Source organism: Rhinatrema bivittatum, chromosome 10 (genome assembly GCF_901001135.1).
Source record: "Rhinatrema bivittatum chromosome 10, aRhiBiv1.1, whole genome shotgun sequence".
NCBI classification, from domain to species: domain Eukaryota; kingdom Metazoa; phylum Chordata; class Amphibia; order Gymnophiona; family Rhinatrematidae; genus Rhinatrema; species Rhinatrema bivittatum.
The window spans coordinates 71,872,193-71,898,036 of NC_042624.1; the positions used below are offsets into that span (position 1 = coordinate 71,872,193).

At 42.8% G+C, this 25,844-nt stretch overlaps 1 protein-coding gene across 2 annotated transcripts in view; it reads left to right on the top strand.

Moving 5' to 3' along the window:
* ZBTB37 (zinc finger and BTB domain containing 37) overlaps positions 1–25,844 on the top strand; it is a 95,823-nt gene that overhangs the window by 4,616 nt on the left and 65,363 nt on the right. For both annotated transcript variants that reach the window (XM_029618815.1, XM_029618814.1), the window contains exon 3: positions 22,296–22,395. In XM_029618815.1, the coding sequence (XP_029474675.1) occupies positions 22,296–22,395 (100 nt within the window). The remainder of the gene's footprint in view (positions 1–22,295; positions 22,396–25,844) is intronic.

Sequence of the window (25,844 nt, forward strand, 5' to 3'; positions counted from 1 at the left end):
AGCTAGCAAGGTTGGTACTAGCAGACTAAAACTCCCAGAAACCAACCAATCGATGTCTGAAGATTGATGGTGACCTGGTACCATCCAGCAAGGTCACAGAGCCTAGGCAGTCAGATGTTCAAGCAACAGCCTCACCCTCAGGCCGATACAGTACAGTGTGCTCCAGCGTGCACTGTTAACCAGCATTTGGACGCACGTTTTCGACGCGCTAGCTTTACCCCTTATTCAGTAAGGGGTAATAGCACGTCCAAAACGCACGTCCAACCCCCTCAAACCTAATAGCGCCTGCAACATGCAAATGCATGTTGATGGCCCTATTAGGTATTCCCGCGCGATTCAGTAAGTAAAATGTGCAGCCAAGCCGCACATTTTACTTTCAGAAATTAGCGCCTACCCAAAGGTAGGCGCTAATTTCTCCGGGCAGCGGGAAAGTGCACAGAAAAGCAGTAAGAACTGCTTTTCTGTACACCCCCCCGACTTAATATCATGGTGATATTAAGTCGGAGGTCCCGAAAGTTTAAAAAAGTAAAAAAAAAAAAAAAATTTGAAATAGGCTCGCGGGTTGAAAACCGGACTCTCAATTTTGCCGGCGTTCAGTTTCCGAACCCGTGGCTGTCAGCGGGCTCGAGAACCGACGCCGGCAAAATTGAGCGTCGGCTGTCAAACCCGCTGACAGTCACTGCTCCTGTCCGAAAAGAGGCGCTAGGGACGCGCTAGTGTCCCTAGCGCCTCTTTGTACTGCCGGGCCTAATTTAAATTTTATTTACTGTATCGGCCCGTAGTTTTGGTAGCTGTTGAGATTATTACAAAGCTTAGTGGTAAGATACGAAGGGAGTGCTGCAGGTTGTTGCATGAAGCATGGGTACTTGTATACTCATCTACCTAGGATGGTAGAGAACCAATAAGAAACACAACAAAAACTGACTTAGCTAAGGAATGATATTCTATAAACAGTGAAACATCTACAGCTGGCATCTGGGCTGTATCCTTGCAGTGTGGACTTGAATAACTGGGCTGGTCGTGCCAATTGAGCTTTATCTGCTATAATTTATCATGCTATTGTGCTTGCTTTTTAATTGCACAGAAGACCTTGCCATCCAGTGCTGTCAATCTGTCAGTTCTGAGGTAATACGAAATTACCAGAAAGCAAGATGCACAGAAGCGTTTTAGCCCAAGTAGATGTAAGCACCAGCTAATGTCCTGGCAGTGATAGTGTTTGAATTAGAGGCTTGAGAAAAGAATGCAAACTCTAACAAGAACTCTTTGCTTCAGTAAATTCCTTCTACTCTGCTGCAATTTGTCCAAATCTGCCCATTACACCTGTAAAAAGCTGTTGAGATTCCAGGTGTTTGAATTATAGAGCACCTTAAATGAGCTTGCTGGGTGCAATGGGATAGGTCAGAAAAATATAAGCAAACCATATAGATTAATATAATTTGCTGGTAGGGAACAAAGATCTTAGAATTTTCCTTTTCACAGAGCTGAGCCAAATAAATTATTACTACAGCCCAGAATTTTCAGTTTGGAATTTTAATGTGATAGAGATTCAATAAACTGATGCTGCTCAACAGTTGTTGAAGTTTTGGACTGCAGTCTCTCATCATGAGTTTTCAGCCTTTTTTGAACATAACGTAATAGCTGCTTTCCCAGAGATACATGCTGTCATTGTTGAACAGCCATTATGTTGTGAAAGGCAGTGCTGATTCAGAATTTTGTTTTGTGAGGGGTTATTGAAGTCATTATTTGCATAAGATTTTGAATCAGAGGATGTGGATAGTGCAGTTAGTGTAGCTGGGTTTAAAAAAGGATTGGATAAGTTCTTGGAGGAGAAGTCCATTACCTGCTATTAATTAAGTTGACTTAGAAAATAGCCACTGCTATTACTAGCAACGGTAACATGGAATAGACCTAGTGTTTGGGTCCTTGCCAGGTTCTTATGGCCTGGATTGGCCACTGTTGGAAACAGGATGCTGGGCTTGATGGACCCTTGGTCTGACCCAGTATGGCAGGTTCTTATGAATGAGAGCTGTCTGTTCCTTTTTCCTGTCACTGTTTGCAGCTCATTGCGAGGAAGAGACGGTAGATTGTACTTGGCACGTTATTTATTTCTGATGCTGTGTTCATTTTGAGTTTTGTTCTTTACATTGATTAATAATTATTTCAATGTGCTGCTTCTTTGAACCAGGGTTGTTTTTTTGTTAGATTTGTTGGAGGTTCCTGCTAACACTAGTGCTTGACAAACTGGATCATATTACAAAGTAATTTCGGGAGCAGTTTGAGCAAGGCCAAGTACCCAAAAAGCAAAGACAACAAGAAACTATAAAAGTGATAGAGGAGGCTGTATGGAAATAATAGGAGGTAAATACTAGAAGGCAGAGGCATAGCGAGGGTCTCTGGCGTACGGGGGGAGGGGGGGCAATCTTTATTTAATTATTTATTTATTAAAATATTGCATTTGCAACTTCCTTGCACAAAGCATTCAGTGTTCTCTCCCTTGCAGGGCCCCTCCTTTCTCCTCCCCCCATCATCACACAGCACCACCACCACGAGGGGCCTCTTCACTGGGGAGGAATGGGAACCCCGCCAGCACGTCACCACAGGACGCAGCCATGCAGGGACGGTGCTAACCTTTCTGCAGCCCTGTGCAAAACATTACTGGGCTGGCCCCTCCTCATTCTGTTTTGTATTTAACATTTAGTTTGAGTTCTTTTACTAATCAGGGTCAGTGCAAGGATATTAGGCACCCTAAGTGACTCTTACAGCTTTGTGCCCAGACTTCCCCCTATCATGGCCCTCTCCACGCACAATTTCAAATTAGGCATTTATAATAAAATATTTTACATGAAAAAGCACACTTAAAGTACAGTCTTTTGAAGTAAAAATATCACAACATATATATTATATTTACATGCACTGCTGTGGTATCAACCAGAAAACTCTCCATAAAAGCCAAAAAGACCCTTGGAACACATGGTATTAGGACTGTTAAGAACATTAACAAAATTGCCATACTGGGTCAGACCAAGGGTCCATCAAGCCCAGCATCCTGTTTCCAACAGTGGCCAATCCAGGCTACAAGTACCCGGCAAGTACCCAAACACTAAGTAGATCCCATGCTCCTGATGTCAGTAATAGCAGTGGCTATTCTCTAAGACAACTTGATTAATAGCAGTTAATGGACTTCTCCTCCAAGAGCTTATCCAAACCTTTTTTAAACCCAGCTACACTAACTGCACTAACCACATCCTCTGGCAACAAATTCCAGAGTTTAATTGTGCACTGAGTGAAAAAGAACGTTCTCCGATTAGTTTCAAATGTGCTACTTCCTAACTTCATGGAGTACTCCCTAGTCTTTCCATTATCCGAAAGAATAAATAACCGATTCACATTTACCATTTCTAGACCTCTCATGATTTTAAAGACCTCTATCATATTCTCCAAGCTGAACAGCCCTAACCTCTTTAGCCTTTCCTCATGGGGGAACTGTTCCATCCTTTTATCATTTTGGTTACCCTTCTCTGTACCTTCTCCATCGCAACTATTATCTTTTTTGAGATGCAGCAACCAGAATTGTACACAGTATTCAAGGTGCGGTCTCACCATGGAGCGATACAGAGGCATTATGACATTTTAAGTTTTATTTACCATTCCCTTCCTAATAATTCCAAACATTCTGTTTGCTTTTTTGACTGCCGTAACACACTGAGCCAATAATTTCAATGTTTTATCCACTATTACGCCTAGATCTTTTTCCTGGGTGATAGGTTCCATAATAGGAGCTAACATCGTGTAACTACAGCATGGATTATTTTTCCCTATATGCATCACCTTGCACTTGTCCACATTAAATCTCATCTGCCATTTGAATACCCAATCTTCCAGTCTCACAAGGTCCTCCTGCAATTTATCACAATCCACTGTGATTTAACTGCTCTGAATAATTTTGTATCATCTGCAAATTTGATTACCTCACTCGTCTTTTTCCTTTCCAGATCATTTATAAATATATTGAAAAGCATCAGTCCTAGTACAGATCCCTGAGGCACTCCACTGTTTACCCTTTTCCACTGAGAAAATTGACCATTTACTCCTACTCTCTGCTTCCTGTCTTTTAACCAGTTTGTAATCCATGAAAGGACATCGCCACCTATCCCATGACTTTTTAGTTTTTTTAGAAGCCTCTCATGAGGGACTTTGTCAAACAACTTCTGGAAATCCAAATACACTACATCCACTGGTTCACCTTTATCCACATGTTTGTTAACCCCTTCAAAAAATGAAGCAGATTTGTGAGGCAAGACTTGGGTAAATCCATACTGACTGTGTTCCTTTAAACCATGTCTTTCTATATGCGCTGTGATTTTGATCTTTAGAATAGTTTCCACTATTTTTCCCAGCACTGAAGTCAGGCTCACTGGTCTATAGTTTCATGGATTGCCCCTGGAGCCTTTTTTTAAATACTGGGGTTACATTGGCCACCCTTTAGGCACAATGGATGATTTTAATGATAGGTTACAAATTTTAACTAATAGATCTGAAATTTCATTTTTTAGTTTCTTCAGAACCCTGGGGTACATACCATCCAGTCCAGGTGATTGACAAACTAAAGAGTATCAAATCTGGCCTATTAACGTCTTCCAGATTCACAGTGATTTGGTTCAGTTAATCTGACTCAACCCCCTTGAAAGCCATCCCTGGAACCACATCCTCATTAGTAAACACAGAAGCAAAGAAGTCATTTAGTCCTTCTGCAATGGCCTTAACTTCCCTAAAACCCACTTTAACCCCTTGGTCATCTAAAGGTCCAACCGACTCCCTCACAAGTTTCTTGCTTTGGATATATTTTTTAAAGTATTTCTTATGAGTTTTTGCCTCTACTGTCAACTTCATTTAAAATTCCCTTTCTTAGCCTGCCTTATCAATGTTTTACACTTAACTTGATAATGCTTATGCTTTTTCCTATTTTCTTCAGATGGATCTTTCTTCCAATTTTTGAAGGATTTTTTTTTTTGCTAAAATAGCCTTTTTCACCTCACGTTTTAACCATGCCGGTAATCGTTTTGCCTTCCTACCACCTTCCTTAATGCGTGGAATACATATGGACTGCACTTCTAAGATTGTATTTTTAAGCAATGTCCATGTCTGTTGTACACTTTTAACCTTTGCAGCTGCACCTTTCAGTTTTTTTTCTATTTTCCTCATTTTATCAAAGTTTCCCCTTTTGAAAATTGTGTTAGAGCTGTAAATTTACATATTGTCTCCCTTCCAATCATTAGTTCAAATATGATCATGTTATGATCACTATTGCCAAGTGGTCCCACCACAGTTACCTCTCTAACCAAAGCCTACACTCCACTAAGAATTAAATTTAAAATAGCTTGCTCGTTGGCCCCTGAACCAATTGTTCCATGAAGCAGTCATTTATTCCATCTTGGAATTTTAGGTCTCTAGCACGTCCTGATGTTACATTTACCCAGTCAGTATTGGGGTAATTGAAATCTGCGGGACTGGACTTTAAATAATCACGTCTTTTGAAAGTTTGAGCTGAGCCAAGGAAGGTATCACCCCGGTACATATTTTTACAAAAAATATCAAAAACTAAAAAATAGAATATAAAGAAATAATAAAGGACTCGGACCAATGATTAAACACGACCTGTAGTGGCAAAACCTTAAGCTAAAAATATGCTGGTATGCCTGCAGGTGTTATGATGGTCCTATAAACAATAACAGTATATAGCACATTAACTAAGAAGAATTACAGTTGCATGACGTCTTTCTAGTGGTAATTGAAATCTCCCATTATTAGTGCCCTGTCAAATTGGTTAGCTTCCCTGATCTCTCTTAGCATTTCATCATATGTCTGATCATTTTGACCAGGTGGACGGTCGTATACTCCTATCACTATACTCTTTACCAACACACATGGGATTTCTACCCATATAGATTCTACTGAGCATTTACTCCCTTGTATGATCTTTATCCTGTTGGACTCTATACCCGCCAGGACATAAAGTGCTACATCCCCACCAAGTTGATCCTCCCTATCATTGCGATATAATTTGTACCTTGATATAGCACTGTCCTGTTAATTATCCTCTTTCCAACAGGTCTCTGAGATGGCAGTTATGTCTATCTCATCATTCACTGCTATACATTCTAACTCTTCCATCTTACTTCTTAGACTTCTGGCATTGGCATACAGACGTTTCAAAGTGCATTTTTTGTTTGTATTAACAACCTGCTATTCAGTTGATATGGATAATTTGGAATTCTTTAGCTCAGGTGATTCTTTACTTATAGGTACATGGGCTACGTTTTTGCTTTTATTGGAACCTTTCTGTTGCCATACCCTAACTCTCCTCTTCCGTTAGTATCCTCCAAACCATGCACTGCTGAGTGACTGTCAGTTTTCCCCATTGTTCTAGTTTAAAAGCTGCTCTATCTCCTTTTTGAAAGTTAGCACCAGCAGCCTGGTTCCACTCTAGTTAAAGTGGAGCCCATCCTTTTGGAAAAGTCTCCCTCTTCCCCAAAAGGTTGTCCAGTTCCTTACAAAACTGAATCCCTCTTCCCTGCACTATCGTATCATCCGAGCATTGAGACTCCGGAGCTCTGCCTGCCTCTGGGGACCTGCATGTGGAACAGAGAGCACTTCAGAGCATGCCACCCGGGAGGTTCTGGATTTCAGCTTTCTACCTAAAATCCTAAATTTGGCTTCCAGACCCTATGTCATTTGTGCCCGCATGTACCACAACAGCCATCTCCTCCCCAACATTGTGTATGATCCTATCTAGGTGATGTGTAAGGTCTGCCACCTTCGCACCAGGCAGGTGAGTTACCAGTCACTCCTCACATCCACCAGTCACCCAGCTATCTACATGTTGGGCGTGGGCTTGGTCCTCAGAAAGCTATGAGAAAAATAAATTACAAGTTAAATGTAAGACATTGAGAAGAAAGGCTAAGAAAATTTGAAAAGAAGTTGGCCATAGAGGCAAAAACTCACATTAAAAACTTTTATAAATATATCCGAAGCTGAAAGCCAGCGAGGGAGTTGGTTGGACCGTTAGATGATTGAGGGGTTAAAGGGGCACTTAGGGAAGATAAGGCCATCACGGAAAGATTAAATGATTTCTTTGCTTCAGTGTTTACTGAAGAGGATGTTGGGGAGATAACTGTTCCGGAGACAGTTTTCGAGGGTAATGTTTCAGATGAACTGAACCAAATCATGGTGAACCTGGAAAATATGGTAGGCCAGATTCACAAACTGAAGGAGTAGTAAATCACTTGGACCAGATGGTATACACCCACCGGTTCTGAAAGAACTAAAAAATGAAATTTCAGACCTATTTCAATTAATTTGTAACCTATCATTAAAATCATTCGCTGTACCTGAAGATTGGAAGATGGCCAATGTAACCCCGATATTTAAAAAGGGCTTCGGGGTGATCCGGCAAACTATAAACCGGTGAGCTTGACTTCAGTGCCGGGAAAAATTGTGGAATCTGTTATAAAGAATAAAATCACAAAACATTTAGATAGACATGGTTTAATGGGACTCAGCCAACATGGATTTGCCCAAGGGAAGTCTTGCTCACAAATCTACAATTTTTTGAAGGAGTGAATAAACATGTGGATAGATGTGGTGCATTTGGATTTTCAGAAGACGTTTGACAAAGTCCCGCATGAGAGGTTTCTAAGAAAACTAAAAAGTCATGGATAGGAGGCAATGTCTTTTGTGGATTGCAAGTTGGTTAAAAGACAGGAAAAGGAGGGCAGGACTAAATGTTCAGTTTTCACAGTTGGAAAAGGTAAACAGTGGAGTGCCTCAGGAATCCGTACTTGGACTGCTGCTTTTTAATATAAATATATAAATGACCTGGAAAGGGGTACGACGAGTGAAGTGATCAAATTTGCAGATGACACAAAATTATGCAGAGTAGTTAAATTTCAAGTGGATTGTGATAAATTGCCGGAGAACCTTGTGAGACTGGAAGATTGGGCTTCCATATGGCAGATGAGATTTAACATGGGCAAGGGCAAAGTGATGCATATTAGGGAAAAATAACTGTTGCTGTAGTTACACAATGTTAGGTTCTATCTTAGGAGTTACCACTCAGAAAAGAGATCTAGGCGTCATAGTGGATAATACATTGAAATCATCAGCTCAGCTCAGTGTGCTGTGGCAAGCAAAAAAGCAAACAGAATGTTAGGAATTATTAAGAAGGGAATGGCAAATAAGAATGATGGAAGTCACAATACCTCTGCATCGCTCCATGGTGAGACCACATCTGGAATACTGTGTGCAGTTCCGGCCGCCACATTTCAAAAAAGATATAGTTGACCTGGAGAAATTGCAGAGACGGGCGACCAAAATAAGGGACATGGAATGGCTGCCCTATGAGGAAAGGTTAAGGAAGTTAGGGCTGTTCAGTTTGGAGAAGAGATGACTGAGGTGGGGGGGGGGGGGGAATATGATAGAGGTCTACAAAATCATGAAAGGACTTGACCAGGTAAATGTAAATCGGTTATTTACTCTCTCAGACATTAGGACTAGGGGGTACTCCATGAAGTTAGCAGGTAGCTCATTTAAAACAAATCAGAGATTTATTTTTCACTTGGTGCATAGTTAAGCTCTGGAATTCTTTGCCAGAGGATGTGTTTACAGCAGTTAGTTTAACTACGTTTAAAAAAGGTTTGGATAAGTTCCTAGAAGAAAAATCCATAAACTGCTATTAATTAATAAGCAATAGTAGCTTTAGATTTATTTAATATTTGGGTACTTGCCAGGTATTTCTGACTTGGATTGGCCACTGTTGGAAACAGGATACTGGGCTTGATGAACCCTTGGTCTGACCCAGTATAGCATATCTTATGTTCTTATCTTCTAACCTCCCATTTCAAAACAGCACTAACCGCCAGTACTCAAACAGCTATAACCCTATGAAAAGGTGAACATGCACACATTACATGAGGCCCTAAAACAAAGTACCTGCTATCAAGAAAACAGAACAAACCAATCTTTTACAGATCCGTACATAGAAATGACACATTAGTAGAATACTTAACCTCAATCACATATGCAGAACACAGACAGACCCTCACAAAATACAGAATAAAGTGATCATAAAGTATTAACACAAACATGCAGACAAAAACTGAATGATAAATCATAACAGGCCAGACTATGTATGTAGTGCAACAATGGAAAAACAAACATTATAATTCTTCATAAATATCAAACAAAATCAGGAAATAGAAGTAGTACCATACTAACAAAAAGAGTATTTCAAAAAAGCTGACAAAAATAATAAAATCCAATAATATAAATTTTCCAAAGACCAATAAAATATTTTAAAACAGCAGTCACATACACCACCCAATACATAAAACTTAAAGAAAAGATCAAACCCTTGTTGTCCATACCTGGGATCTTTTGATTTCCAGACGCCCTGAGATTGTTGTGGATTAGCAGGGGAGAGAAGAAGAATTGTTGCTCACGGTCTTCTTTCATATATACACATATGCTGAATCACAGAACATGCGCTCATATACAGACAGACACACGCACACACACAGAGACATGCACACTCTCCATACACACACACACACACACACACACAGATATGCTCAGTTCCTCCCCCCTCCCGATCAGACTCATTCACTTCCTGCCGTCAGACTGAGAAGTCCAACAGGCAGCCTCCTCTTGAGGCCACAGGGGGGGGCAGATGTACTGTTTCCTGTGTATGCGGGGAAGGGGGGGGAGCAAGCAATTAGCTGTTGCACCTCCTGTGTCCAACACCATGCAGGCCCAGGATTGATGCTTCCTCTTCCTGCCATGGTTCAGAGGATGTGCTGTTCTTTGCTCTAGTCACGGTGCATGGCCACTTCCCTTTCCTGCCCGAGTAGACTCACCACTTCCTTTTCTGGGCTCTGTGAGCGGGAAGGAAAGACCATTTTGTCACCGCCCTCAGACCGGCGGCATTCTAGGCCGGGGGTGAGCAAATTTTTTGAACCACGCCCCTTCCATCCATACAATTTGTTGGGCCCCCCACCCACCAAAGTTGGGTTACATCATGTCTGTCTGTCTGTCTGTCTGTCTGTCTATCTCTCTATCTATCTATCTCTCTATCTATCTATCTCAGTCTCCCAGCAGCCAGTTAGCTGTTGAACCATTTGCCAGCCAGAAGCTTCAAAATTCCAGTTTTGATTCTCTTCAGATTGCTAATAGCAGCAATCATATACACACAAACAGAAAGATAAGCAGATACCACACCGCATCCAGGCAGGCACCTCACAGTAAGAGCAGCACAACTCCTTCCACTGCCAGAAACAATGTGAATTAACACAAGACCCTGCAAAAAAGAGACTCAAAATCTATACTGCAAACCTATCATATCATAACAGTAGTAACACCAAAGACTCAAAACAACAAGAACCCTATCTGCTAAGAGAAATCAGGGAAGCTAACCAATTTGGCAGTGCAATAATAATGGGAGATTTCAATTACCCCAATATTGACTGGGTAAATGTAACATCAGGACTTGCTAGAGACATAAAGGTCCTGGATGTAATAAATGACTGCTTCATGGAGCAATTGGTTCAGGAACCAACAAGAGAGGGAGCTAATTTAGATTTAATTCTTAGTGGAACGCAAGATTTGGTGAGAGAGGTGATAGTGATGGGGCCACTTGGCAACAATGATCATAACATGATCAAATTTAAACTAATAACTGGAAGAGGGACAATAAGTAAATCTTCAGTTCTAATACTAAACTTTCAAAAGGGAAACTTTGATAAAATGAGGAAAATAGAAAAAAACTGAAAGGTGCAGCTGCAAAGGTTAAACGTGTTCAACAAGCATGGACATTGTTTAAAAATACAATCCTAGAGGCGCAGTCCATATGTGTTCCACACATTAAGAAAGGTGGAAGGAAGGCAAAACAATTACTGCCATGGTTAAAAGGTGAGGTGGAAGAGGCTATTTTAGCCAATTAAACATCCTTCAAAAATTGGAAGAAGGATCCATCTGAAGAAAATAGGATAAAACATAAGCATTGTCAAGTTAAGTGTAAAACATTGATAAGACAGGCGAAGAGAGAATTTGAAATGAAGTTGGCCACAGAGGCAAAAACTCATAATAAAAACTTTTTAAAATATATCTGAAGCAAGAAACCGGTGAGGGAGTCGGTTGGACCATTAGATGACCGAGGGGTTAAAGGGGCTCTTAGGGAAGATAAGGTCATTGCAGAAAGACTAAGGGGTAGATTTTAAAAATTTGCGCGATTGCGTACTTTTGTTCGCGCACCAGGCACGAACAAAAGTACGCTGGATTTTATCAGATACGCGCATATCTTATAAAATCCGGGGTCAGCGCGTGCGAGGGGGTGCACATTTGTGCAACCTGCTCGCGCCGAGCCCAGCGCGCGCTGCCTGTTCCCTCCGAGGCCGTTCCGATTTCGGAGCGGCCTCGGAGGGAACTTTCCTTCGCCCTCACCCCCCCGGCCCTATCTAAACCCCCCCCTCCTTACACACAAGCCTTCTTATTGCGATAGCTGTGTTTAAAAAAGGATTGGATAAGTTCTTGGAGGAGAAGTCTATTACCTGCTATTAATTGAGTTGACTTAGAAAATAGCCACTGCTATTACTAGCAATGGTAACATGGAATAGACTTAGTTTTTGGGTACTTGCCAGGTTCGTATGGCCTGGATTGGCCACTGTTGGGAACAGGATGCTGGGCTTGATGGACCCTTGGTCTGACCCAGTATGGAATGTTCTTATGTTCTTAATTTGTACTCTGGTTTTTGTATTATCCTCCTTCCACTAAGCCTCTGAGATGCCAATTATATCTACCTCTTCATTCAGTACTATACATTCTAACTCTCCCATCTTACTTTTTAGATTTCTGGCATAAGCATACAGACTTTTCAAAATATGTGTTTTGTTAGTTTAACAATCTGCTTATCACTTGACTTGGAATCTTTTAACTCAGGTGGTTCTTTACTTATAGGTATGTGGACTACTATTGCTTTCATTGGACCTCTCTATTGGGTTACTCTAACTCCTCTATTATTTTAGTATCCTTTGAAGATATCTCCCTGCAAACAATGTGCTGCTGAGCGTCTGTCTGCTTTCCTCCATGTTTTAGCTTAAAAGCTGCTCTATCTCCTTTATGAAGGTTAGAGCCAGCAGCCTTAGTTCCACCCTGGTTAAGGTGGAGCCCATCCCTTTAGAAAAGGCTCTCCCTTCCCCCAAATTTTTCCCAGTTCCTAATAAAACTAAAGCCCACTTCCCTGCACCATCATATCATCCACTGGAGCTCTGCCTGCCTCTGGTGTCCTACCTGTGGAATGGAGATCATTTCAGAGGATGCTAGCCCTGAGGTACTGGATTTCAAGTTTCTATCTAAGAGCCTAAATTTTGCTTCTAGAACATACACCACGACAGCCAGCTACTCCCCAGCACTCTGTAAAATCTTATCTAGTATTGTCTAAAATCTTATCTAATGATGTGTGAGATCCACCACCTTCGCATCAGGCAGGCATGTTACCAAGCAATTCTCATGTCAACCAACCACCCAGCTATCTACGTTCCTAATAATCGAATCATCCATTTCTTATCATCTAGTTAGATGAATCCAGATCCAGCGGGTTATGCACCTCTACCAGCAGATGGAGACGGAGCAAAGCTGACATCACAGTAAATAATACTCCTGCAGTGACATCAGCCTGCCATTATTCTTCTTCTCCAGCAGATGGTGGATGTGCATCTCCCTATTAGAGATTGCTTCAAGATTTAGAAGGAGAAATAAAAAGGAAATTTAATTCACCCCGCTGTCCTGAAGTGATACAAAATAGTCCCTTCCCCAGTTGAGAATTCCTGAGGTAATTTCTATGGTCCCTTAGATGAGTGCCTTGGTCCGGTAGCTGGTTTTATCAGCAGGAGTGGACTTAGCTGCTAAAACAGCTGAAAGGCAGCAGGTGCAGGAAGCTGAGTGCGGCAGTGACAGTATATGCCCTCTCTCCCTGCAGCCGGAGACCATCTCTGTACTCAGCCAGGAAGGGCTGAGCTCAAGTAAGGCTTAAAAAAAAAAAAAAGGCAGAGAAGAAGGGATTTTTGTAGGGCTTCCTTCTTCCTGCGGTCTCCATGCTCGGTGCGCTGTTCCAAAGTTCGTTCCCATCCCCAATGGAGGTTAAGGGACTTGGGCAGCCTGGTGGGTTGAGCAGCCTTTTGGGCTAGGCCCCATTCTTAGGCTTTTCTCTGGGCGCCAATCGATAGGCTGTGGCTGCGAATTCGTGCACCTTTACCTGTGCGTTAGGCTGCCCTCTTCAGAACCATCGGTTCATGCAAGTGTGTCTGGCTGTGTGTCCAGGTTGTACATCCAGTTTTTGGACGCTTAATCGGACACCCACTTGTTCGTCCAGGTGATAGCAGCATCCATGTTATGCGCGTGCTTACCTGTGCAAACAATTTGGGCACATTGGTTGTGTGCTTAAGTTTGTGACACCTAGCTTTGCGACATCTAGCCCTGAGATAACTAAATTTTGGACGCTTAAAATTTGGACACATAGTGGGGTAGATTTTAAAAGGTACGCCCGATTTTATAACATGCGCGCAGCCAAGCACATGTTATAAAATCAGGGGTTGGCGCGCGTGCAAGGGGGTGCACACTAGTGCACCTTGCACGTGCCGAGCCCTCGGGGAGACCAGCTGGCTTTCCCAGTTCCCTCTGAGGCTGCTCCGAAATCAGAGCGGCCTCGAAGGGAACTTACCTTCCCCTACCTGTCCTGACCCCCAGCCCGGAAAAAAAAAACCATACCTTTATCTCACAAGTTACGCCTGCCGACTGCCGGCACGCGATCCCCCGGCACAGTGGCTGTGTGGAGGCCTCTGGCAAGCCCCAGGACTTACACGCATCGCCGGGCCTTTTGAAAATAGGCCTGGCATGCGTAACCTCCCTACGCATGTAAATCCATTAAAATCTGCCCCATATATTTTACAGTGTGAATTCTGCTGGATGCACACCTTCAGTCACCTGTTAAGCATACTGACAGACTGATGACACCTATAGCTAAGAAACCTAAATGCCTTTCCCTCTGTGATGTCTGTCATATTTGGGCATCTCAGCCTGGCTTGCCCTCTAACTTGTGCCAACACTGCTTAGAGGCTCAGGGAGAATTATCTTCCTCTGATTTTACTAAGCCTGGTTCTTCCACCCTGATGAGGGCCTAGGTAAAGACAGTGCTCTCAGACTGGGTGACCTTGCTCCTCCAAAGCAGCACCGGGGTTGCTGGACTGATGTTGGGACTTGGCTACCATGCCCCTGAAAGTCTCCTCGATTATACACCTCTCTGTCTACCTCAGATCCTCCAGATCTGATACTCTACTCCAGAGATCGGACTCATTCTCTGATTGGGCACACAAATAATAACCTCTCACCAACTAGTAGATAATCGTACTTTCTTACGGCTCGATACAGTAAAGTGGGGCCGCTGTTACCCCGCTCCTAACCCGCTTTCTACTCACTTTCCAGCCGCGTTAACCCTTCCTGCGATACACTATCCCCTTTAACCCATCCTCACTGCCTCTTTAAATCACCGGGTAACCCCTTCTGCACGCGGCATGTATATTAGATGTAAACCATCGAATTAGCTATCCCCTCCCATACAGTAACGCGCGCCCCGACTATCGCTATTTTACCCTGCCGTTTTGCCGCACGTTTAACCTGCTCATTTACCGCCTACCCTTACCCCTGCGTTAGAGGCAGGGGTAAGGGTAGACAGCAAACTTTCCCCCAAAAAGAAACCTAAAAACATAAAATCCCCTCCTCCCGAAGCTACTCGACATGTTATCAACTTACTTTTGTTGCTTTCAGCCCCTTCAACCTTCTCTGCCGTGCTCCGGAGGGGGCAGCCAGCGGCGAAAGCGGCTTGCAGCGGCGCGGCCCCCCCCCCCCCCTCCCCCTCCCGCGCAGGTCCCAGTTCTCCTGGCTCTCGACGATGTTCCCGCAGGTACTCCAGCTCGACTTCTGGCTGACAGCCACCCCCCCCCTCATTGGCATGAGCGCCCAAGCCAATGAAAGCACAGGGTCGGGCAGGCGTGACGTCATGACGTCACGCCTGCCCGACCCTGTGCTTTCATTGGCTTGGGCGCCCGTCAATTTGGACGCTCATGCCAATGAAAGCACAGGGACGGCCGTGACGTCACGCCTGCCCGTCCCTGTGCTTTCATTGGCTTGAGCGCCCTTCAATTATCCAGAAAGGAATAGAAAACAAAACTGTTAATATCATAATGTCTTGGTGTAGCCATGTTGTGACTGCACCTTGAGTACTGCATTCAGTTCTATTCACACCCATCTAAAAAAAAAAATAAAGCAGAACTAGGTAAGTTACGGAGAAAGGCAACAAACTTGATAGCATGGATGAATCAGCTCCCCTTTGAAAAAAGGCTAAACAGTTTAGGGATCTTCAGCTTGGAGAAGAGACGACCGAGGGGATATGACAGAGGTTTAAAAATTCATGAGTAGGTTGGAACAAGTTAATCAAGAATGGTCATTTACTCTATCAAACAATAGTAGGATTAGAGGACATTTCATGAAGTTAACTGGTAGCAGATTTAAAAGAAATTTAAGAAAATGTATTTTTTCCAGTCAGTGTATAATTATGCTGTGAAGTTTGTTTCCAGAGAATGAGGTCAAGGCTAGTAATATAGTTGAGTTTAAAAAAGTTTCTGAAAGACAAGTCCTTAAACAATTTTACTTATTTCTTATTCATTTATTAACATTTGATATTCCACCATTTTCCTAAATTTAGTCTCAAGGCGGATAACAATTTACAATTAAAATTACAATCCAAATTGCAATCAGTCAAATCAAGGACACTATTCTTGAGGTTAAAGCATGTATATAGGTATGGCTAAAGACAAGAGGTAATTTGTAGTAAGTCATCTAGGCTGAAATAGAACATTATCTATATAAATAAAAATGTTAAATAGATTGGACAAAATTGCTAATCTCAGAAACCACTGAACCGATTGCTTTCAAATTTGGATGCAACCTTCATTTCACATACAGGAAGGTTCTTCTGTACTTACAATACAGATATGTCACACCTGTGACAGGTAAAATAGGTTTAAAGATTTTTTCCAGAAAACAGCGACATCTGCTGGATGTAAGCGCCATCTGTTACACCTTACACTAACACACGCTACACTAATCATTTCGCCAGTCCAGGTCCACGTTTCACTTCCATTTTAACACATTCACGCACTTTTTTCACCGGAAGCTAACTATTTCCTTTACAGATAACATACACCCACCACCCTCCTCACACCCCCCACACACATGCCAAATTTATTTACTTCCCGGGCCCTCACAACACACACAAAACCTGACAGTAGTCCGGGAGGCTCCAGCGGGGGGCCAGGACCGGTCCGGGACACATCTCCTGCACTAAGGCCGTCGGCTGCCAGCAATCAACATGGCGCCGACGGCCCTTTCCCTTACTATGCCACTCGGGGACACCAATGGCGGCAGTAGCCCATGTGACATAGTAAGGGCGAGGGCCCCTCGGCGCCATTTTCAGGACTGGCAGCTGGCAGCCCTTTGCCCTTACTATGTCAGAGGACCTACCGCTGCCATTGCTCCACCCCACTGACATAGTAAGGGCAAAGGGCCGTCGGAACCTGTTTCAGTGCTCGCAGCCCACGGACCAACGCCAATACATCGCTCCCGGACCGCTCCTGAACGCCCGCGCCACCGACTGACATTTTTATCAGGTCTCGGGGGGGTCTGGAGGGTGGGGGGTGGTAATGAATTAATTGCGAACATTTTGCGGAGGGGTCACGAGGGGGGAGCGGGTTTCATTCATTCGGCAACTCTGGGGGGGGCAGGGGAGTGGGCTACTGTTTTTCGCAGGGCTGGGGGAGGGGGGGCAGGAGCGTGTTGGGTGGTTAGTTTAAGAGAACGTTTCTCATAGGTTTGTTTTTTGGGGGAAGGGGGAGGTTCACACACAAATACATACACTAAACTTGCACGATCTCGGGAACGCACCAAAATAGCCCTCCCCAGACCACAAAACAAATTTGGGAGTGCAAATTTGGTTAGGCACTCCCCTATTTGGCTACATAACGTGCACAGATGACCAGGGACAGACCACATGTAGCACCAACAATTTTAATTTCCCAGGTCTTGGGGGGGGGGGGGGCAGGAGGGTGGAGGGCTATTATTTGATTTAAAGGGTTGGGATTGGGTTGTTTTTTTTTGGGGTAGGGGGTTCCCACAGAAATAGAAAGACAAAGGTTTTCTGATCTGAAGGGTAGGCAGTAGGCGGGGGGAGATGATAGTGAGGGGAGGGAGAATGAGGGGAGAGGTGAGTGTCAGGGGAGAGAGTTGGAGTGGGGACAGGGAAGGGAAGGGGGGACGAGTGACTGAGGTAAATGAGCAAGGGGAAGGGGAAGGGAGGGAAAAGAACCTGACTCTGCCACTGCAACGCGTAGCCAGGTACCGCTAGTAGCAAATAATAAAGGGTTCAGTGGGTGAAATGGATTACAAGAAAATAAAGATGGATTCAAGAGTACAGATGCATATATACTGTAATAAAGCTGAGGTAGAAAGAATAAATGAAAAAAGAGTAGTCCAGTGGTGGTTGATTCTGGAATCTAGGGGAAGGCTTGGACAGATAGTCCAAGCTTTTTATTTTTATATTTTTTTCAAAAGGTAAGGTAGAAAGTCTCAAAGTGAAGGAGTAGTGGTATCTTGTTCAATATTTTGGGGCATAGCAACTGAATGCACAAAGTCTCATGCAAACTAAGCCGGTTGAAGCCAGAGGAGGGGAGGATAGGAGAATGGTTTGAGAGGATTGTAGCTCCATTGTACCTGAAGACTGGAGGGTGGCCAATGTAACCCCAATATTTAAAAAAGGCACCAGGGGCGATCCGGGTAACTATAGACCAGTGAGCCTGACTTCAGTGCCAGGAAAAATAGTGGAAACTATTCTCAAGATCAAAATTGTAGAGCATATAGAAAGACATGATTTAATGGGACAACAGTCAACATGGATTTACCCAAAGGAAGTCTTGCCTAACAAATCTGCTTCATTTTTTTTAAGGGGTTAATAAACATGTGGATAAAGGTGAACCGGTAGATGTAGTATATTTGGATTTTCAGAAGGCATTTGACAAAGTCCCTCATGAGAGGCTTCTAAGAAAACTAAAAAGTCATGGGATAGGAGGCGATGTCCTTTCGTGGATTACAAACTGGTTAAAAGACAGGAAACAGAGAGTAGGATTAAATGGTCAATTTTCTCAGTGAAAAAGGGTAAACAGTGGAGTGCCTCAGGGATCTGTACTTGGACCAGTGCTTTTCAATATATATGTAAATGATCTGGAAAGGAATACAACGAGTGAGGTTATCAAATTTGTGGACGATACAAAATTATTCAGAGTAGTTAAATCACAAGCGGATTGTGATACATTACAGGAGGACCTTGCAAGATTGGAAGATTGGGCATCCAAATGGCAGATGAAATTTAATGTGGACAAGTGCAAGGTGTTGCATATAGGGAAAAATAACCCTTGCTGTAGTTACACAATGTTAGGATCCATATTAGGAGCTACCACCCAGGAAAAAGATCTAGGCATCATAGTGGATAATACTTTAAAATCGTCGGCTCAGTGTGCTGCAGCAGTCAAAAAAGCAAACAGAATGTTAGGAATTATTAGGAAGGGAATGGTTAATAAAGCAGAAAATGTCATAATGCCTCTATATCACTCTGTGCTGAGACCGCACCTTGAATACTGTGTACAATTCTGGTCGCCACATCTCAAAAAAGATATAGTTGCGATGGAGAAGGTACAGAGAAGGGCAACCAAAATGATAAAGGGGATGGAACAGCTCCCCTATGAGGAAAGGCTGAAGAGGTTAGGGCTGTTCAGCTTAGAGAAGAGACGGCTGAGGGGGGATATGATAGAGATCTTTAAGATCATGAGAGGTCTTGAATGAGTAGATGTGAATCGGTTATTTACACTTTCGAATAATAGAAGGACTAGGGGGCATTCCATGAAGTTAGCAAGTAACACATTTAAGACTAATCGGAGAAAATTCTTTTTCACTCAACGCACAATAAAGCTCTAGAATTTGTTGCCAGAGGATGTGGTTAGTAAAGTTAGTGTAGCTGGGTTCAAAAAAGGTTTGGCTAAGTTCTTGGAGGAGAAGTCCATTAACTGCTATTAATCAAGTTTACTTGGGGAATAGCCACTGCTATTAATTGCATCAGTAGCATGGGATCTTCTTAGTGTTTGGGTACTTGCTAGGTTCTTGTGGCCTGGTTTTGGCCTCTGTTGGAAACAGGATGCTGGGCTTGATGGACTCTTGGTCTGACCCAGCATGGCAATTTCTCATGTTCTTAAGTGTAAGAGAACAGAATCTTTGTGAGAGAATCAGGGGGGCCTCTTTATTCACAGACTGAAAGACAAAGCAAATAGTTTTAATTTTTCCTACTTTCAATTGGCAGTCAATGTGACTGACACAAGATTAGTCTTATAGGGTCCTTTGATTTGTCCCCTACCAGAAGTCTAGCAGCTGAAGGCATTTGAAGTTGTATTGTGAGATACTTCTAAATAGAGACTTATGGTTGTATCTACAGTTGGTGATCACTGCATATATTACGGTAGTAAGCTTGTGTTTCTCAAAGTAATTGCATAGTTGGTGCAGAAGCATAAAAGAGGTCTTTACCATCTTTGGAGATGTGGGGTTCCATAGTAAGATTATGGCCTTGTTGTAACCTCCCCCCCCTCCTAGATTATGCACTGAATCCTTGTAGGGGAGAGTTCCTGTCAGGGATGGTAACGATAATAAGGGACGTCCTTGTTAACTTAGCCAGAGGAGTTCTGATTTAAACAATTATTAGCCAAGTAAACTTAGGGATTGCTACCTCTTACTTCTGCAAGTAAACTCCAGGGAATGGCTCGTTCCTTTGGGATCTGCCAGGTACTTCTAATAGACCCGGCCTCTGTCAGAGACAGGATGCTGGGCTCAGTGGACCATTGATCTGTCCCAACATGGTACTTTTTATGGAGACAGAGGACAGGCAGGAGGAGGAGAACTGAAGAGATTCTGAAGAAGAGAAAGATTGAGATAAAGAAGAGCAAAATAAGTATTGAGATGAGAGCGAGAATGTTGGTAAGAGGTGGAAGGGGAGGGAGAGATGGCAGCACATAAGATGTGATATAATCGAAAGAAAACCAGAAAAGGGATTCAGAAAACACAAGAGGAAATATTGTAGACCTTTGTGATGGAAAAATAAAATCCTAGATAAAAGCAGAAAAATATTTTTTATTTTTGGTGGTAGTTAGAATATGTAACACTTTGCACTATTAAACGGTTAAATGTTTTTCATACAAATTTGTTTCTAATTATATGCATCATAATGACCAAGTCCCTGCTGTACACCTTAAGGATCTGGTTTACTAAGACACAATAAAATCTGCCAGTTAATCCGTGTTGTTAATACTCGTCACAGCTTTCACTAATCTGTGTGGCCTGTTTACTAACACAGTGCTGGTTGATGCCTTTTAGTAAATAGGCCAGTGAATAAAACATTCCAGGTATCATATTTTAGTTGGCAACTAGGAAATCTTGCTGACTACCATGTTTTTAAAAATTTCTGGAGCCAGGAAAATGACCAAAAACTGGGTCACTTGGCAGATCTTTGTTGGAATTGTATCTGCTACATTTCTCTTGTCTCTAAGTAGTTTGGAATTTTCAGCCTAGCGTTCTGTATTAAGAGAACAGGCGATGTCACAAATAGAAAAGGGAAACTAAAATATCCCAGACACCTGTCTGCGTGTCTTTCTCCTGATAGCTCGAGCGGATTTCTGGGGTGGGGAAGGGGGATTCTGGGGTTTAGAACTGGGGACTCTGGGATAGAGGATACAAGTATGGGGAGTACCAGGTGTCTATGGTTGATTGTGTGGGTGTAGTGTGGATGGTGTTTTCAGGATGGATAGGTGGGACTTCTTTGGAGATGGAGGAAAATTGGAGAAGAGAAGGAGGTTGTCCCTTGCACTTTCTGTGAAATTGCCCCTGGGAGCTTAGAAGTTTTGTCTGATTGCTTGCTTACAGCACTGTAATACTGGGTTTCTACCTGTATCCTCATTGTTTGGTTTGATTGCTGCTCTTCGTTCGATGGTTTCTGTGTACACATTTGTATTGTTTGGGGCCTTAGGGGGTTCTCATGTTCCTTCTTTCAATAAAAATTATTTTGACCAAACAAAAAAATCCCTGACTGACTAAAACATTCCCTGATGGCTTGGACTTTGTGAGTTAAGGGTGCTGTCATAAACATGTAACCACATTTTTAACCACAAACAAAATGTTTACCAGAGAAGGCTTTTTACTGACAGAGTCACCACATTATAATCTCCTGAAGCAATAGGTGACCATACAGGACAAATGTAATTTTACAATGCTGGAGCATACAAAAAAAGAGAGGAATAAAAATCAGTTGCTGATTGTGTCGCTTATTACTAAGAATTACTTGACAGCTCTGGTAACAAAAAGAAACCAAAAATGTATTTCCTGGGTCTATCCTAATGTTAGTTTTGATGCTGTCTTCTCTGTCCCCGCCCTATGGAAAGGATAATTTGTGCTGCTTTCTACTGAGCCATTTCCAATGCAATTTGATTGCTGACTAATGCTTGTTCTCGCCACCACCCCACTTATCCTACCCGTGCGTTCACACTCAAGGGCGCACTCAGCCCTGACCAGCTCAGGGTCTATGAACCTGACTCAGGAAATTACCATATAACCTCAGAGTGCAAATCTGTTTTCTTCTCCTTTTATTTATACCACAATATATTGCTTGCTTTTCTATCTACATTAACAATTCTTGGGGTAAGTTAAAAAAATTATCGAGAAATTATTTTTTGGTTTCATTTACTTTTTCTTAGTAAATTACAGCTGTAGAAGTGCATTTCAGAATAGCCAGTTCTGTGATTAGTTAAATTGAAATCCTGAGATGGCAGTGCAGAACCTTTATAAGTGTGAAAGAATGAATAAGCAGTAAACCATCACTTTTCTCAGGGCTCATTCATCAGGTCTGTTGTAAACTATAATAAACTTTGATATTTCATACTGGAATAGTAAGATTAAAAACATTTTAGGTCCTAAGGTTTTATCTGGAAGGTCAGCCTTTGACCAGCAGAAAAAGGTGTTATCTTTTCCAGGTATCTAATGGCTCTTCTACTGACCATGCTCACTGGCCTTTTATAATACCCTATAACATATTTTTTAATCTACAGATTTAGTCCATCGGGTAGTGTGGTCACCATGACTGATCGACACAGAGCAAAGAGCGAGTCACCAGGGAGAATGGATGAGCTGAAACAACCCAGTTCCCAGGTAGGTAGTGTAGTAACTGGAGGCTGTAGCTATTCTGTATTTAGGAGAAAGCCATATTTCTCCCTGTGCTGTTATTTCTGGCTAAGAACATAGGGTAGTATGGCCCTCAAGCTTTCTAAAATCAAAATGTTTGTGTCCTGAAGGCAGACTTTTAAAAGTGATTCACTTAATCCCAGATATTTCAGTTTTTCAAGACTATTATGTGATTTTTGGTTAAAAAATATATTATTGTACATGTAGTGAGGCTGGAGTTGAGATTTCCAGGGACCTTTTGCGAGAGAAGAATCCATGGCTCTTAAAGTCCTCTTCTGGAGATTTCTGAAGTCATGCTAAATGAGAGCTCTAAATTTTCAGGCTCCTGGTTCAGACTGTGACATGGTAAAGTAACAAAAGGAGAGAATTGAACAACCAGGCAAAAGCAGGGACTTCTAAGATAACAAGTGGTTACAAAGGAGTGCCATCTATGGTTTACGTGACTTGGTCTTGTGTTGGTTGGCATGGAGGATTTTTCCAAAACTTTCTAGGAATGCTTTTTCGGCTTGCACCGTGGTTTCCTGTATGCTGCCATAACTGCAGCCACTCAGTTTTTTTTTTTCTTTCTCTGTCATCAGATGATGTTCATGGACCATTGTGCAGATGGTTTATTTTCTCAGGTCTTTCTCTTCAGCAACTCTCCCCATACTTGCACAAGCTGGGAGTGCATGTTTTTCCCTTATGTGCACGACACGGCAGATACTGCCGTAAGCTTGCTGAACAGACTGGATAAACCATTTGGTCCTTTTCTGCTGTCATTTGTATGTTTCCGTGTTTCTGTGTTTCAGGTTAGGATAAACAAATTGATGCAGATCATTATCCAGGTGGTGGTGTCATTCTACTTTCTCATGTGAGCCTGTGCAAGGGAGCCAGTTGTCTGACATTCTCAGGAAACAGAGCCAGTGTTGTTTCAAGAAAATGAATTCAGGACAAGCACAGTCCTTTTAGGATTTCAGGATAAAAATCAAATACTTTCTGGTATCTGGCTGCAGTGAGGCATCAATTACAGCAACATACTAGGCCCAGCGTGGGACCAGTAAAACAACATACCTCTTGCTCTAGCTGGAGTCCCTTTAGCCTCTGGCTACTATCCACATATAATCATATACATTTGAATAAACAAGATTCAGGTTTCCTAAGAAGCCTACTCAAAAGGATTTACCCACTGATATAGCAGGACCAAACAATTCTAAAAATCCCACCCCATCAGGATTGAGCAGTTACATAGTACAGCAAAAACCTATCTTTAAAACATTTGGAAAAGCAATTGCACAAGTCCCGCAGAGATTTTATCCTTTACCCAGGTTGGAGAGCCCAGACAAGCTGACAGTAACAGATCATTTTAGCTACGGAAAATCCCTCCCTCTGTTAGCAGTCGATAGCTGGCTTACATGACTCTCTAGGTTCCACACAGGCAGCTCTGCTGGAGACTTATCACATTTATGCTTTCCACAGACTCTGTGTAAGACAGGCATTTTCTAGAAAGATTCAGGAACCCAAGAAGCACTTGTTAACAGAGAAAGGCAACCCGAAATTGTACAAGGTCTGCCCCAAAAGATATGACATGAGAGGAGAGATGGCGGAAGGAGAATATGATAAAGACTTTTAAATATGCACAAGAGAAATGCTATGAAACTCCAGAGGGACAGACTCGAGAACAACGTAGGGAAATATTTTTTCACGGAAAGAGTGGCGGATGCCTGGCATGCCCTCCGAGAGGAGGTGGTGAAGACAAGAATGGTGATGGAATTCTAAAGGGCATGGGATAAACACAGAGGATCCTTCGTGGAAAGAGGATAGAAATGAAGCACAGATGTAACCTGTGGCAACTTTTCAGTATGTGGGTAATCTACATAGAGCAACAGTTATAATCCTGAACAAAAAGATAAGGGGGTAACTACACAGAGCAGCAGTTACAATTCAGAACACCATGCTGGCCAGACTGGATGGTCCACTATGGTCTTCATCTGCCGTTATTTACTATGTTACTATATATCAGTCTCTTGAAGTTGGGAGCAGTTCTAAATGCTCTAAAGGACTAATGCAGACAGAGAACTAGGTATTCAAGTTCTGCCTGAACAAGGATATGAAATTAAGCATTGTTTAATAGGATATCTCTGAAGGCCATATACCTAGCAAGAGGAGACCAGTGTCCTGGCAGACAGATTCAGTTGTCACCTGCCAGACCCCAACATTCGGTCTCTAGTTCAGGATGTAGTGAACAGACTCCTCTTTGAGTGGAGATCTGCCTTATGTGGATATGTTTACAACATTCTTGACCAGGAAGGCATTAGTCTGCTGGACCAGGAACAGATCAGAAGGCAGGCCAGCAGTAGATGTCTTTTCCTCTTCACTGAGAGACAAGTCTTATATATGTTTCTCCTCTATTACCCCTGGTAGCCAAAACCTTTATAAAACTCAGAAGAGAAAAAGGATCTATGACCATTATAACACTGTTTTAGCTGAGACTCATATTGTTTTTTCTCCTCCTGGAAATGTGCCTTAGAAAATTTATCAGACTGGGATGTTATTAGCCAAGTAAACTTAGGGATTGCTACCTCTTACTTCTGCAAGTAAACTCCAGGGAATGGCTCGTTCCTTTGGGATCTGCCAGGTACTTCTAATAGACCCGGCCTCTGTCAGAGACAGGATGCTGGGCTCAGTGGACCATTGATCTGTAGGTGCTAGTTTCTGCCAGCACCGGGAAAGTGCACAGAAAAGCAGTAAAAACTGCTTTTCTGTGCACCCTCCGACTTAATATTATGGCGATATTAAGTCGGAGGTCCCGAAGAGTAAAAAAAAAAGTTAAAAAAAAAAATTTTTAAATGGGCCGGCGGCTGTCGGGCCGAAAACCGGACGCTCAATTTTGCTGGCGTCCGGTTTCCGAGCCCGTGGCTGTCAGCGGGCTCGAGAACCGACGCCGGCAAAATTGAGCGTTGGCTGTCAAACCTGCTGACAGCTGCCGCTCCGGGCTAAAAGGAGGCGCTAGGGACGCGCTAGTGTCCCTAGCGCCTCCTTTTGCCCGTTTCTACCACACCACCTAATTTAAATACTGTATCGCGCGCACAGGCGAGTGGCCTTTCGTCCGCTCTCCCGCGGACTTTACTGAATCGGCCCGTTGGTGATGGACTTCCACCTTAGTCAATCATCCATCCATTTTTTTCTATAGGCCTCACTTCACTTATTGGATTGCAAGAGAGCTGTCACCTGACTGGAGAAGATTAAAGGCCTTAGAAAGTCCACCCAGCTTTTTGTTTCTTTTGATCCCAATAGCTTAAGCCTTGCAGTGACAGACTGCTATCTCTAATTGGGTAGCAGATTGTACCTCCCATTGTTATGCAATCTCGTATTGTTATTCTCAGATGGGATTTGCAAAGTTGTGAAGTGGAATTCAGGGCACACATTCACAAGTCCAT